We start from the raw sequence: 15,217 nt of genomic DNA, 5'->3' as shown, positions 1-15,217 counted from the left end.
TTTAGAGTGCCGAGTTTATCACTGCGCATGAAGAAATGACCACCTCCAACGTTTGGTTTATGTTTTATAAGCATTTTTAATTTTATTGCTTAAATCGCATTTTCTCGGCGAGCTGAGCGCTTTTTCTGAATTGTGCCGCTCCCGTCACTCTGGTTAGGTTGGCATCGAAAAAAACGCTCTCGGGTGCTTTAGAGTGCCGAGTTATTCACTGCGCATGAAGAAATGACCACCTCCAACGTTTGGTTTATGTTTAATAAGCATTTTTAATTTTATTGCTTAAATCGCATTTTCTCGGCGAGCTGAGCGCTTTTTCTGAATTGTGCCGCTCCCGTCACTCTGGTTAGGTTGGCATCGAAAAAAACGCTATCGGGTGCTTTAGAGTGCCGAGTTATTCACTGCGCATGAAGAAATGACCACCTCCAACGTTTGGTTTATGTTTAATAAGCATTTTTAATTTTATTGCTTAAATCGCATTTTCTCGGCGAGCTGAGCACTTTTTCTGAATTGTGCCGCTCCCGTCACTCTGGTTAGGTTGGCATCGAAAAAAACGCTCTCGGGTGCTTTAGAGTGCCGAGTTTATTACTGCGCATTAAGAAATGACCACCTCCAACGTTTGGTTTATGTTTTATAAGCATTTTTAATTTTATTGCTTAAATCGCATTTTCTCGGCGAGCTGAGCACTTTTTCTGAATTGTGCCGCTCCCGTCACTCTGGTTAGGTTGGCATCGAAAAAAACGCTCTCGGGTGCTTTAGAGTGCCGAGTTATTCACTGCGCATGAAGAAATGACCACCTCCAACGTTTGGTTTATGTTTTATAAGCATTTTTAATTTTATTGCTTAAATCGCATTTTCTCGGCGAGCTGAGCACTTTTTCTGAATTGTGCCGCTCCCGTCACTCTGGTTAGGTTGGCATCGAAAAAAACGCTCTCGGGTGCTTTAGAGTGCCGAGTTTATCACTGCGCATGAAGAAATGACCACCTCCAACGTTTGGTTTATGTTTTATAAGCATTTTTAATTTTATTGCTTAAATCGCATTTTCTCGGCGAGCTGAGCGCTTTTTCTGAATTGTGCCGCTCCCGTCACTCTGGTTAGGTTGGCATCGAAAAAAACGCTCTCGGGTGCTTTAGAGTGCCGAGTTATTCACTGCGCATGAAGAAATGACCACCTCCAACGTTTGGTTTATGTTTAATAAGCATTTTTAATTTTATTGCTTAAATCGCATTTTCTCGGCGAGCTGAGCGCTTTTTCTGAATTGTGCCGCTCCCGTCACTCTGGTTAGGTTGGCATCGAAAAAAACGCTCTCGGGTGCTTTAGAGTGCCGAGTTATTCACTGCGCATGAAGAAATGACCACCTCCAACGTTTGGTTTATGTTTAATAAGCATTTTTAATTTTATTGCTTAAATCGCATTTTCTCGGCGAGCTGAGCACTTTTTCTGAATTGTGCCGCTCCCGTCACTCTGGTTAGGTTGGCATCGAAAAAAAACGCTCTCGGGTGCTTTAGAGTGCCGAGTTTATTACTGCGCATTAAGAAATGACCACCTCCAACGTTTGGTTTATGTTTTATAAGCATTTTTAATTTTATTGCTTAAATCGCATTTTCTCGGCGAGCTGAGCACTTTTTCTGAATTGTGCCGCTCCCGTCACTCTGGTTAGGTTGGCATCGAAAAAAACGCTCTCTGGTGCTTTAGAGTGCCGAGTTATTCACTGCGCATGAAGAAATGACCACCTCCAACGTTTGGTTTATGTTTTATAAGCATTTTTAATTTTATTCCTTAAATCGCATTTTCTCGGCGAGCTGAGCACTTTTTCTGAATTGTGCCGCTCCCGTCACTCTGGTTAGGTTGGCATCGAAAAAAACGCTCTCGGGTGCTTTAGAGTGCCGAGTTTATCACTGCGCATGAAGAAATGACCACCTCCAACGTTTGGTTTATGTTTTATAAGCATTTTTAATTTTATTGCTTAAATCGCATTTTCTCGGCGAGCTGAGCGCTTTTTCTGAATTGTGCCGCTCCCGTCACTCTGGTTAGGTTGGCATCGAAAAAAACGCTCTCGGGTGCTTTAGAGTGCCGAGTTATTCACTGCGCATGAAGAAATGACCACCTCCAACGTTTGGTTTATGTTTAATAAGCATTTTTAATTTTATTGCTTAAATCGCATTTTCTCGGCGAGCTGAGCGCTTTTTCTGAATTGTGCCGCTCCCGTCACTCTGGTTAGGTTGGCATCGAAAAAAACGCTCTCGGGTGCTTTAGAGTGCCGAGTTTATCACTGCGCATGAAAAAATGACCACCTCCAACGTTTGGTTTATGTTTTATAAGCATTTTTAATTTTATTGCTTAAATCGCATTTTCTCGGCGAGCTGAGCACTTTTTCTGAATTGTGCCGCTCCCGTCACTCTGGTTAGGTTGGCATCGAAAAAAACGCTCTCGGGTGCTTTAGAGTGCCGAGTTTATCACTGCGCATGAAGAAATGACCACCTCCAACGTTTGGTTTATGTTTTATAAGCATTTTTAATTTTATTGCTTAAATCGCATTTTCTCGGCGAGCTGAGCACTTTTTCTGAATTGTGCCGCTCCCGTCACTCTGGTTAGGTTGGCATCGAAAAAAACGCTCTCGGGTGCTTTAGAGTGCCGAGTTTATCACTGCGCATGAAGAAATGACCACCTCCAACGTTTGGTTTATGTTTTATAAGCATTTTTAATTTTATTGCTTAAATCGCATTTTCTCGGCGAGCTGAGCACTTTTTCTGAATTGTGCCGCTCCCGTCACTCTGGTTAGGTTGGCATCGAAAAAAACGCTCTCGGGTGCTTTAGAGTGCCGAGTTTATCACTGCGCATGAAGAAATGACCACCTCCAACGTTTGGTTTATGTTTTATAAGCATTTTTAATTTTATTGCTTAAATCGCATTTTCTCGGCGAGCTGAGCACTTTTTCTGAATTGTGCCGCTCCCGTCACTCTGGTTAGGTTGGCATCGAAAAAAACGCTCTCGGGTGCTTTAGAGTGCCGAGTTTATCACTGCGCATGAAGAAATGACCACCTCCAACGTTTGGTTTATGTTTTATAAGCATTTTTAATTTTATTGCTTAAATCGCATTTTCTCGGCGAGCTGAGCACTTTTTCTGAATTGTGCCGCTCCCGTCACTCTGGTTAGGTTGGCATCGAAAAAAACGCTCTCGGGTGCTTTAGAGTGCCGGGTTTATCACTGCGCATGAAGAAATGACCACCTCCAACGTTTGGTTTATGTTTTATAAGCATTTTTAATTTTATTGCTTAAATCACATTTTCTCGGCGAGCTGAGCACTTTTTCTGAATTGTGCCGCTCCCGTCACTCTGGTTAGGTTGGCATCGAAAAAAACGCTCTCGGGTGCTTTAGAGTGCCGAGTTTATCACTGCGCATGAAGAAATGACCACCTCCAACGTTTGGTTTATGAGCATTTTTAATTTTATTGCTTAAATCGCATTTTCTCGGCGAGCTGAGCGCTTTTTCTGAATTGTGCCGCTCCCGTCACTCTGGTTAGGTTGGCATCGAAAAAAAACGCTCTCGGGTGCTTTAGAGTGCCGAGTTTATTACTGCGCATTAAGAAATGACCACCTCCAACGTTTGGTTTATGTTTTATAAGCATTTTTAATTTTATTGCTTAAATCGCATTTTCTCGGCGAGGTGCACTTTTTCTGAATTGTGCCGCTCCCGTCACTCTGGTTAGGTTGGCATCGAAAAAAACGCTCTCGGGTGCTTTAGAGTGCCGAGTTTATTACTGCGCATTAAGAAATGACCACCTCCAACGTTTGGTTTATGTTTTATAAGCATTTTTAATTTTATTGCTTAAATCGCATTTTCTCGGCGAGCTGAGCACTTTTTCTGAATTGTGCCGCTCCCGTCACTCTGGTTAGGTTGGCATCGAAAAAAACGCTCTCGGGTGCTTTAGAGTGCCGAGTTATTCACTGCGCATGAAGAAATGACCACCTCCAACGTTTGGTTTATGTTTTATAAGCATTTTTAATTTTATTGCTTAAATCGCATTTTCTCGGCGAGCTGAGCACTTTTTCTGAATTGTGCCGCTCCCGTCACTCTGGTTAGGTGGGCATCGAAAAAAACGCTCTCGGGTGCTTTAGAGTGCCGGGTTTATCACTGCGCATGAAGATATACCACCTCCAACGTTTGGTTTATGTTTTATAAGCATTTTTAATTTTATTGCTTAAATCGCATTTTCTCGGCGAGCTGAGCGCTTTTTCTGAATTGTGCCGCTCCCGTCACTCTGGTTAGGTTGGCATCGAAAAAAACGCTCTCGGGTGCTTTAGAGTGCCGAGTTATTCACTGCGCATGAAGAAATGACCACCTCCAACGTTTGGTTTATGTTTTATAAGCATTTTTAATTTTATTGCTTAAATCGCATTTTCTCGGCGAGCTGAGCACTTTTTCTGAATTGTGCCGCTCCCGTCACTCTGGTTAGGTTGGCATCGAAAAAAACGCTCTCGGGTGCTTTAGAGTGCCGAGTTATTCACTGCGCATGAAGAAATGACCACCTCCAACGTTTGGTTTATGTTTTATAAGCATTTTTAATTTTATTGCTTAAATCGCATTTTCTCGGCGAGCTGAGCACTTTTTCTGAATTGTGCCGCTCCCGTCACTCTGGTTAGGTTGGCATCGAAAAAAACGCTCTCGGGTGCTTTAGAGTGCCGAGTTTATCACTGCGCATGAAGAAATGACCACCTCCAACGTTTGGTTTATGTTTTATAAGCATTTTTAATTTTATTGCTTAAATCGCATTTTCTCGGCGAGCTGAGCGCTTTTTCTGAATTGTGCCGCTCCCGTCACTCTGGTTAGGTTGGCATCGAAAAAAACGCTCTCGGGTGCTTTAGAGTGCCGAGTTATTCACTGCGCATGAAGAAATGACCACCTCCAACGTTTGGTTTATGTTTAATAAGCATTTTTAATTTTATTGCTTAAATCGCATTTTCTCGGCGAGCTGAGAGCTTTTTCTGAATTGTGCCGCTCCCGTCACTCTGGTTAGGTTGGCATCGAAAAAAACGCTCCCGGGTGCTTTAGAGTGCCGAGTTATTCACTGCGCATGAAGAAATGACCACCTCCAACGTTTGGTTTATGTTTAATAAGCATTTTTAATTTTATTGCTTAAATCGCATTTTCTCGGCGAGCTGAGCACTTTTTCTGAATTGTGCCGCTCCCGTCACTCTGGTTAGGTTGGCATCGAAAAAAACGCTCTCGGGTGCTTTAGAGTGCCGAGTTTATTACTGCGCATTAAGAAATGACCACCTCCAACGTTTGGTTTATGTTTTATAAGCATTTTTAATTTTATTGCTTAAATCGCATTTTCTCGGCGAGCTGAGCACTTTTTCTGAATTGTGCCGCTCCCGTCACTCTGGTTAGGTTGGCATCGAAAAAAACGCTCTCGGGTGCTTTAGAGTGCCGAGTTATTCACTGCGCATGAAGAAATGACCACCTCCAACGTTTGGTTTATGTTTTATAAGCATTTTTAATTTTATTGCTTAAATCGCGTTTTCTCGGCGAGCTGAGCGCTTTTTCTGAATTGTGCCGCTCCCGTCACTCTGGTTAGGTTGGCATCGAAAAAAACGCTCTCGGGTGCTTTAGAGTGCCGAGTTTATCACTGCGCATGAAGAAATGACCACCTCCAACGTTTGGTTTATGTTTTATAAGCATTTTTAATTTTATTGCTTAAATCGCATTTTCTCGGCGAGCTGAGCGCTTTTTCTGAATTGTGCCGCTCCCGTAACTCTGGTTAGGTTGGCATCGAAAAAAACGCTCTCGGGTGCTTTAGAGTGCCGAGTTTATCACTGCGCATGAAGAAATGACCACTTCCAACGTTTGGTTTATGTTTTATAAGCATTTTTAATTTTATTGCTTAAATCGCATTTTCTCGGCGAGCTGAGCACTTTTTCTGAATTGTGCCGCTCCCGTCACTCTGGTTAGGTTGGCATCGAAAAAAACGCTCTCGGGTGCTTTAGAGTTCCGAGTTTATTACTGCGCATTAAGAAATGACCACCTCCAACGTTTGGTTTATGTTTTATAAGCATTTTTAATTTTATTGCTTAAATCGCATTTTCTCGGCGAGCTGAGCACTTTTTCTGAATTGTGCCGCTCCCGTCACTCTGGTTAGGTTGGCATCGAAAAAAACGCTCTCGGGTGCTTTAGAGTGCCGAGTTATTCACTGCGCATGAAGAAATGACCACCTCCAACGTTTGGTTTATGTTTTATAAGCATTTTTAATTTTATTGCTTAAATCGCATTTTCTCGGCGAGCTGAGCACTTTTTCTGAATTGTGCCGCTCCCGTCACTCTGGTTAGGTTGGCATCGAAAAAAACGCTCTCGGGTGCTTTAGAGTGCCGAGTTTATCACTGCGCATGAAGAAATGACCACCTCCAACGTTTGGTTTATGTTTTATAAGCATTTTTAATTTTATTGCTTAAATCGCATTTTCTCGGCGAGCTGAGCGCTTTTTCTGAATTGTGCCGCTCCCGTCACTCTGGTTAGGTTGGCATCGAAAAAAACGCTCTCGGGTGCTTTAGAGTGCCGAGTTATTCACTGCGCATGAAGAAATGACCACCTCCAACGTTTGGTTTATGTTTAATAAGCATTTTTAATTTTATTGCTTAAATCGCATTTTCTCGGCGAGCTGAGCGCTTTTTCTGAATTGTGCCGCTCCCGTCACTCTGGTTAGGTTGGCATCGAAAAAAACGCTCTCGGGTGCTTTAGAGTGCCGAGTTATTCACTGCGCATGCAGAAATGACCACCTCCAACGTTTGGTTTATGTTTAATAAGCATTTTTAATTTTATTGCTTAAATCGCATTTTCTCGGCGAGCTGAGCACTTTTTCTGAATTGTGCCGCTCCCGTCACTCTGGTTAGGTTGGCATCGAAAAAAACGCTCTCGGGTGCTTTAGAGTGCCGAGTTTATTACTGCGCATTAAGAAATGACCACCTCCAACGTTTGGTTTATGTTTTATAAGCATTTTTAATTTTATTGCTTAAATCGCATTTTCTCGGCGAGCTGAGCACTTTTTCTGAATTGTGCCGCTCCCGTCACTCTGGTTAGGTTGGCATCGAAAAAAACGCTCTCGGGTGCTTTAGAGTGCCGAGTTATTCACTGCGCACGAAGAAATGACCACCTCCAACGTTTGGTTTATGTTTTATAAGCATTTTTAATTTTATTGCTTAAATCGCATTTTCTCGGCGAGCTGAGCGCTTTTTCTGAATCGTGCCGCTCCCGTCACTCTGGTTAGGTTGGCATCGAAAAAAACGCTCTCGGGTGCTTTAGAGTGCCGAGTTTATTACTGCGCATTAAGAAATGACCACCTCCAACGTTTGGTTTATGTTTTATAAGCATTTTTAATTTTATTGCTTAAATCGCATTTTCTCGGCGAGCTGAGCACTTTTTCTGAATTGTGCCGCTCCCGTCACTCTGGTTAGGTTGGCATCGAAAAAAACGCTCTCGGGTGCTTTAGAGTGCCGAGTTTATTACTGCGCATTAAGAAATGACCACCTCCAACGTTTGGTTTATGTTTTATAAGCATTTTTAATTTTATTGCTTAAATCGCATTTTCTCGGCGAGCTGAGCACTTTTTCTGAATTGTGCCGCTCCCGTCACTCTGGTTAGGTTGGCATCGAAAAAAACGCTATCGGGTGCTTTAGAGTGCCGAGTTATTCACTGCGCATGAAGAAATGACCACCTCCAACGTTTGGTTTATGTTTAATAAGCATTTTTAATTTTATTGCTTAAATCGCATTTTCTCGGCGAGCTGAGCACTTTTTCTGAATTGTGCCGCTCCCGTCACTCTGGTTAGGTTGGCATCGAAAAAAACGCTCTCGGGTGCTTTAGAGTGCCGAGTTTATTACTGCGCATTAAGAAATGACCACCTCCAACGTTTGGTTTATGTTTTATAAGCATTTTTAATTTTATTGCTTAAATCGCATTTTCTCGGCGAGCTGAGCACTTTTTCTGAATTGTGCCGCTCCCGTCACTCTGGTTAGGTTGGCATAGAAAAAAACGCTCTCGGGTGCTTTAGAGTGCCGAGTTATTCACTGCGCATGAAGAAATGACCACCTCCAACGTTTGGTTTATGTTTTATAAGCATTTTTAATTTTATTGCTTAAATCGCATTTTCTCGGCGAGCTGAGCACTTTTTCTGAATTGTGCCGCTCCCGTCACTCTGGTTAGGTTGGCATCGAAAAAAACGCTCTCGGGTGCTTTAGAGTGCCGAGTTTATCACTGCGCATGAAGAAATGACCACCTCCAACGTTTGGTTTATGTTTTATAAGCATTTTTAATTTTATTGCTTAAATCGCATTTTCTCGGCGAGCTGAGCGCTTTTTCTGAATTGTGCCGCTCCCGTCACTCTGGTTAGGTTGGTGTTGTATATTTTGGGCTAACGCATGTTCCGTAGGGGGAAAACTCCGGGAGTGGGAGGGGCAGCTTCGGGGACGTTTAGTGTTGTGATGTACGGCCTGTGAACGGACGGTGTTGAAGAAATAAAGCAGTATTCATCACGTCGTTGCCCGAACCTTCCTTGCTACCTCAGAACCCGGAAAGTAGTAAGGACATAACAAAACTGGCGACGAGGACGTCTGGACTGACGCGTGTTGGCCGGATTCGTCTCGACGGGTGGAGTGGATTGGTGGACTGTGGCAACGTCGTGAGTAGTGTGGCGAAGAAAAAAAAGAAGAGTGGCCTGCTGAGGGGAGACGTCTGTAGGGCAAGCAGTGCCATACAAACAGGAACTTGTAATGGCCGGAATGATTGGCTCAATTGGTCCCTTTGACGAAAGTGTTGAACAATGGGGCTCGTATACTGAGCGTTTCGATTACTTCGCCATGGCTAATGATATAAAGGAGGAGAAGCTGGTGCCCACGTTTTTGAGTGTAATGGGGCCGAAAACGTTTACCTTGCTACGTGACCTACTGCAACCAGAAAAGCCCGGCAGTAAAACATACCGAGAAATAGTGGATGTACTGGCAAACCATCTTTCACCGAAACCCCTGGTAATCGCAGAAAGATTCCGATTTCACAGACGCAGCCAAGAAGAGGGCGAGTCGGTCACCCAGTTTGTGGCGGGCCTACGCAAGCTGGCTGAACACTGTGAGTTCCGGGATGTGTTAAATGACACTTTGAGAGACAGGCTGGTATGTGGACTTAGGAACGAGGCAGCACAGAAGAGATTACTCACAGAAAGTGACTTGACTTTGGAGAAGGCCATTAACATCAGTGTAACAATGGAAATGGCGAAAAAGGAGGCCCAGCAACTAAGTGCTACAGAAAGAGTGCACCAACTCAACAATGATAAACCGAACACGCAAGGGCCATGTTTTCGCTGTGGTAGATCTGGACATCTTGCATCAACGTGCTGGTGCAAAGAGATGGACTGTCGTAACTGTGGAAAAAGAGGGCACATAGAGCGGGCGTGCCGAAGTAAACAGGACATGGACAAAAGCTCAAGGGCTGGGAACAGAAGTGACAATATGAAATATAAACAAAAAAGGCATGTGCGCACCGTTTGCCATGATGATGGAAGAAATAGTGATTCTTCGGAGGAAGAAGTGCCTGTAAATACTATACGAGCGATGAATGTAGGTGAGAGCTCAGGTGGCTACTGGGCTGAACCCAAGTTGGAGGGACATGTGGTGAAAATGCAGATAGACACAGGATCAAAGGCATCACTAGTGTCACACAAGATCTACAGGAAACTCATGAGGCACCTTCCACTACGTCCATCAGACACAGTGTTTAAGGCATATACGGGACATCGAGTGCACATGGAAGGGATGACGGATGTGACTGTTCAGTACCATGGGCGGACAAAAAGGCTTCCCCTTTATGTGACCAAGGGAAATCATCCTGCCATAATGGGGCGTACATGGCTACAGGGAATCCGGCTGGACTGGCAAGCGATAAGGAAACTGTCACACCGTTCCTCTCCGCTACAAGAAATACTCGAGAAACACGAAGAGGTTTTCCGTGATGAATTAGGCAGCATGAAAGATATAACCGTTAAGTTACATGTCAAACCTGGTAGCAAGCCTGTGTTTATGAAAGCTAGACCAGTACCATACGCCATCCGATCCAAGGTAGAAGCTGACTTGGACGCCCTGGTCAAGAATGGGGTTTTGGAGCCGGTGACCATCAGTGAGTGGGCCACACCCATCGTTCCCGTACCAAAAAAAGATGGGGGAATTCGGACCTGTGGAGATTTCAAGGTAACACTTAACCCGGTGTTAGCAGCAGAGCAATATCCACTTCCCCTAATTGATGACTTGTTTGCTGGACTGAGTGGGGGACAAAAATTCAGTAAGGTAGATCTCAGTCAGGCTTACCTACAAATGCATGTAGAAAAAGAGTCACGTGAAATGTTGACCATTAACACACACAAGGGTCTCTTCAGATACTGCAGACTGCCGTTCGGCATCACGTCAGCCCCGGCACTTTTTCAGCGAGCGATGGATCAGATCCTTAGTGGGTTGCCTGGGGTACAGTGCTACCTTGACGATATCCTGTGCACTGGATCTACCGATGACGAGCACCTGCGCAACTTGGATGCTACCCTTCAAAGGCTGAAGGACTACGGCTTAAGAGTCCGTAAGGACAAATGTGACTTCTTCAAGCCATCTGTGGAATATCTGGGGCATGTGATCGATGCAGAAGGACTGCACACTGCACCATCAAAAGTGGCCGCTGTCGTGGACGCGCCCCCACCCCAAAACATCAGCCAGCTACGATCTTTCTTAGGTCTGCTGAACTATTACGGACGCTTCATCTCCAATCTGTCATCACTGCTTCAACCCCTGCACGAACTGTTACGCCGAGACAAAACGTGGAAGTGGACAGCCAGCTGTCAGGAGGCTTTTGAAAAGGCTAAAGGAGCGCTGACTACGTCCAAGGTCCTGACGCACTTCAACCCATCACTTCCACTGCAGCTCGCCTGTGACGCCTCTCCTTACGGAGTAGGGGCGATTCTCTCTCATGTCCTGCCGGGTGGTGAGGAAAAGCCAATCGCTTTTGCATCGAGGACATTGAACAAAACAGAGTCTAACTATGCTCAACTGGAACGAGAGGCACTGAGCATTGTTTTTGGAGTTAGGAAATTCCATCAATACTTATATGGGAGGAAGTTTACGCTCCTGACGGACCATCGGCCCCTCACCACCATCCTCGGTCCGCACACTGGAATACCGTCTCTTGCTGCATGCCGACTGCAGAGGTGGGCTTTGTTGTTGTCGGCGCATGCATATGACATCAGGTATCGAAAATCAGACTTCCACTGCAATGCGGATGGCTTGTCCCGATTGCCCTTGCCTGTCACAAGGCCGGAGTCGGACACGGTGGACCTTTTCTACTTCAGGGAGGTGGAGAGAGCACCTGTCTCTGCAGTGCAGGTAAAAAGGGAAACTCGGAATGACCCGGAGTTATCTGCGGTCGTGGACATTGTCGTTAAGGGTCGATCTGCTGGCGATAATGCGAGTCTGAAGCCTTTCCTCGGGAGGAGATTGCAACTGTCTGTCCAGTCTGGGTGTCTACTCTGGGGTAGGAGGGTGGTCATACCACGGTCACTTCGCTCAAAAGTGCTGCAGCAACTGCATTCGGGACACAGCGGAATAGTCCGAATGAAAGAAATAGCGAGAAGCTATTTTTGGTGGCCGAACATGGATCAACAAATTGAAGAGTTGGCCAAAAGCTGTCCATCATGCCACCGAGTCAGGAACAATCCTCCACTAGCGCCTCTTCACCCCTGGGAATTCCCACAAGGACCATGGCACCGGGTGCACATTGATTTTGCGGGACCAGTGGAGGACAGGATGTTCCTTATTGCTGTGGATGCACACAGCAAATGGCCAGAGGTGGCTATCATGAGATCAACCACTGCAGAAAAGACTATCGAAAAGTTAGGGGAACTGTTTAGTCGGGTTGGATCTCCTGCCCAGCTAGTCTCTGACAATGGACCCCAATTTGTCTCACAAGAAATGGCAGTGTTCCTGCAAGCTAACGGTGTCCAACACATTAAGTCGGCCCCCTACCACCCCGCAACAAATGGGCTTGCTGAGAGATTTGTTCAAACCATGAAGCATGCCTTGAAAACATCACAAGGACAAGGAACACTACATCAGAGACTGCACCACTTCCTACTAACCTATCGGAACAGTCCGCATGCCACCACCAAGACATCTCCTGCTAGCCTGATGCTAAAGAGAGACCTGCGCACCACGTTTGACCTCTTGAAGCCCTCAGCAATGAAGGACATTGTCCAAGGTCAGCAGGAAAAACAGGTTAGGTGCAGAGGACAGGAGGGCAAAGGAAGAGTTTTCAAGCCAGGAGACTCTGTGTTGGCAAGGAACTACCGTGGCGAACCAAAGTGGATTCCTGCCACTGTTATTGCGCAAACGGGACCAGTATCTTATACTGTCCAAACGTCTGATGGTGTATGGAGAAGACATGTTGATCAACTCCTGCAGACTCAGTTAGGGCCAGCAGAGCTGTCCCTCAAAGATCTTCCTGATAGCTCTGCCCACGTCAAAACGCCGGTTCCCATACCCTCCCAAGTGCAGGACTCAATCACACTCGCGCCACCAGTCCCAGCTGAGGATGCGCATGAGACAGAGACTCTGACTTCTTCCTTTGCAGAAGCTCCTGCAACAAGTTCACCATTGGTCGACCGTGGAGCTGATCCTGTGCCCCCAGATAGGAGATATCCTATCAGAGAGCGGCGAGCTCCTGCGCGCTTGGACTTATAGGTTCGCGGTTGACCCGAGTTATGGGGATGTTTAGTTCTAGGTGCGTAATTCCGTGTTGTTCATGCATGTTCATTGTAAGGGGGGAGGAGATGTTGTATATTTTGGGCTAACGCATGTTCCGTAGGGGGAAAACTCCGGGAGTGGGAGGGGCAGCTTCGGGGACGTTTAGTGTTGTGATGTACGGCCTGTGAACGGACGGTGTTGAAGAAATAAAGCAGTATTCATCACGTCGTTGCCCGAACCTTCCTTGCTACCTCAGAACCCGGAAAGTAGTAAGGACATAACAGTTGGCATCGAAAAAAACGCTCTCGGGTGCTTTAGAGTGCCGAGTTATTCACTGCGCATGAAGAAATGACCACCTCCAACGTTTGGTTTATGTTTAATAAGCATTTTTAATTTTATTGCTTAAATCGCATTTTCTCGGCGAGCTGAGCACTTTTTCTGAATTGTGCCGCTCCCGTCACTCTGGTTAGGTTGGCATCGAAAAAAACGCTCTCTGGTGCTTTAGAGTGCCGAGTTATTCACTGCGCATGAAGAAATGACCACCTCCAACGTTTGGTTTATGTTTTATAAGCATTTTTAATTTTATTCCTTAAATCGCATTTTCTCGGCGAGCTGAGCACTTTTTCTGAATTGTGCCGCTCCCGTCACTCTGGTTAGGTTGGCATCGAAAAAAACGCTCTCGGGTGCTTTAGAGTGCCGAGTTTATCACTGCGCATGAAGAAATGACCACCTCCAACGTTTGGTTTATGTTTTATAAGCATTTTTAATTTTATTGCTTAAATCGCATTTTCTCGGCGAGCTGAGCGCTTTTTCTGAATTGTGCCGCTCCCGTCACTCTGGTTAGGTTGGCATCGAAAAAAACGCTCTCGGGTGCTTTAGAGTGCCGAGTTATTCACTGCGCATGAAGAAATGACCACCTCCAACGTTTGGTTTATGTTTAATAAGCATTTTTAATTTTATTGCTTAAATCGCATTTTCTCGGCGAGCTGAGCGCTTTTTCTGAATTGTGCCGCTCCCGTCACTCTGGTTAGGTTGGCATCGAAAAAAACGCTCTCGGGTGCTTTAGAGTGCCGAGTTTATCACTGCGCATGAAAAAATGACCACCTCCAACGTTTGGTTTATGTTTTATAAGCATTTTTAATTTTATTGCTTAAATCGCATTTTCTCGGCGAGCTGAGCACTTTTTCTGAATTGTGCCGCTCCCGTCACTCTGGTTAGGTTGGCATCGAAAAAAACGCTCTCGGGTGCTTTAGAGTGCCGAGTTTATCACTGCGCATGAAGAAATGACCACCTCCAACGTTTGGTTTATGTTTTATAAGCATTTTTAATTTTATTGCTTAAATCGCATTTTCTCGGCGAGCTGAGCACTTTTTCTGAATTGTGCCGCTCCCGTCACTCTGGTTAGGTTGGCATCGAAAAAAACGCTCTCGGGTGCTTTAGAGTGCCGAGTTTATCACTGCGCATGAAGAAATGACCACCTCCAACGTTTGGTTTATGTTTTATAAGCATTTTTAATTTTATTGCTTAAATCGCATTTTCTCGGCGAGCTGAGCACTTTTTCTGAATTGTGCCGCTCCCGTCACTCTGGTTAGGTTGGCATCGAAAAAAACGCTCTCGGGTGCTTTAGAGTGCCGAGTTTATCACTGCGCATGAAGAAATGACCACCTCCAACGTTTGGTTTATGTTTTATAAGCATTTTTAATTTTATTGCTTAAATCGCATTTTCTCGGCGAGCTGAGCACTTTTTCTGAATTGTGCCGCTCCCGTCACTCTGGTTAGGTTGGCATCGAAAAAAACGCTCTCGGGTGCTTTAGAGTGCCGAGTTTATCACTGCGCATGAAGAAATGACCACCTCCAACGTTTGGTTTATGTTTTATAAGCATTTTTAATTTTATTGCTTAAATCGCATTTTCTCGGCGAGCTGAGCACTTTTTCTGAATTGTGCCGCTCCCGTCACTCTGGTTAGGTTGGCATCGAAAAAAACGCTCTCGGGTGCTTTAGAGTGCCGAGTTTATCACTGCGCATGAAGAAATGACCACCTCCAACGTTTGGTTTATGTTTTATAAGCATTTTTAATTTTATTGCTTAAATCGCATTTTCTCGGCGAGCTGAGCACTTTTTCTGAATTGTGCCGCTCCCGTCACTCTGGTTAGGTTGGCATCGAAAAAAACGCTCTCGGGTGCTTTAGAGTGCCGAGTTTATCACTGCGCATGAAGAAATGACCACCTCCAACGTTTGGTTTATGTTTTATAAGCATTTTTAATTTTATTGCTTAAATCGCATTTTCTCGGCGAGCTGAGCACTTTTTCTGAATTGTGCCGCTCCCGTCACTCTGGTTAGGTTGGCATCGAAAAAAACGCTCTCGGGTGCTTTAGAGTGCCGGGTTTATCACTGCGCATGAAGAAATGACCACCTCCAACGTTTGGTTTATGTTTTATAAGCATTTTTAATTTTATTGCTTA

General features: G+C 45.0%; 1 protein-coding gene across 1 annotated transcript; it reads left to right on the top strand.

The window, feature by feature from the left end:
• The first annotated feature begins 8,386 nt into the window (after positions 1–8,386).
• Positions 8,387–12,979, top strand: LOC133165513 (uncharacterized protein K02A2.6-like). The gene has a single exon (XM_061295238.1). It carries the CDS (start codon positions 8,757–8,759, stop codon positions 12,750–12,752), a length of 3,996 nt encoding a protein of 1,331 aa, XP_061151222.1. The 5' UTR covers positions 8,387–8,756; the 3' UTR covers positions 12,753–12,979.
• The last annotated feature ends 2,238 nt before the right edge of the window (positions 12,980–15,217 follow it).

The sequence above is a fragment of the Syngnathus typhle genome, linkage group LG13 (genome assembly GCF_033458585.1).
Source record: "Syngnathus typhle isolate RoL2023-S1 ecotype Sweden linkage group LG13, RoL_Styp_1.0, whole genome shotgun sequence".
NCBI lineage: Eukaryota > Metazoa > Chordata > Actinopteri > Syngnathiformes > Syngnathidae > Syngnathus > Syngnathus typhle.
This window is presented reverse-complemented; position numbering and strand designations above follow the sequence as displayed.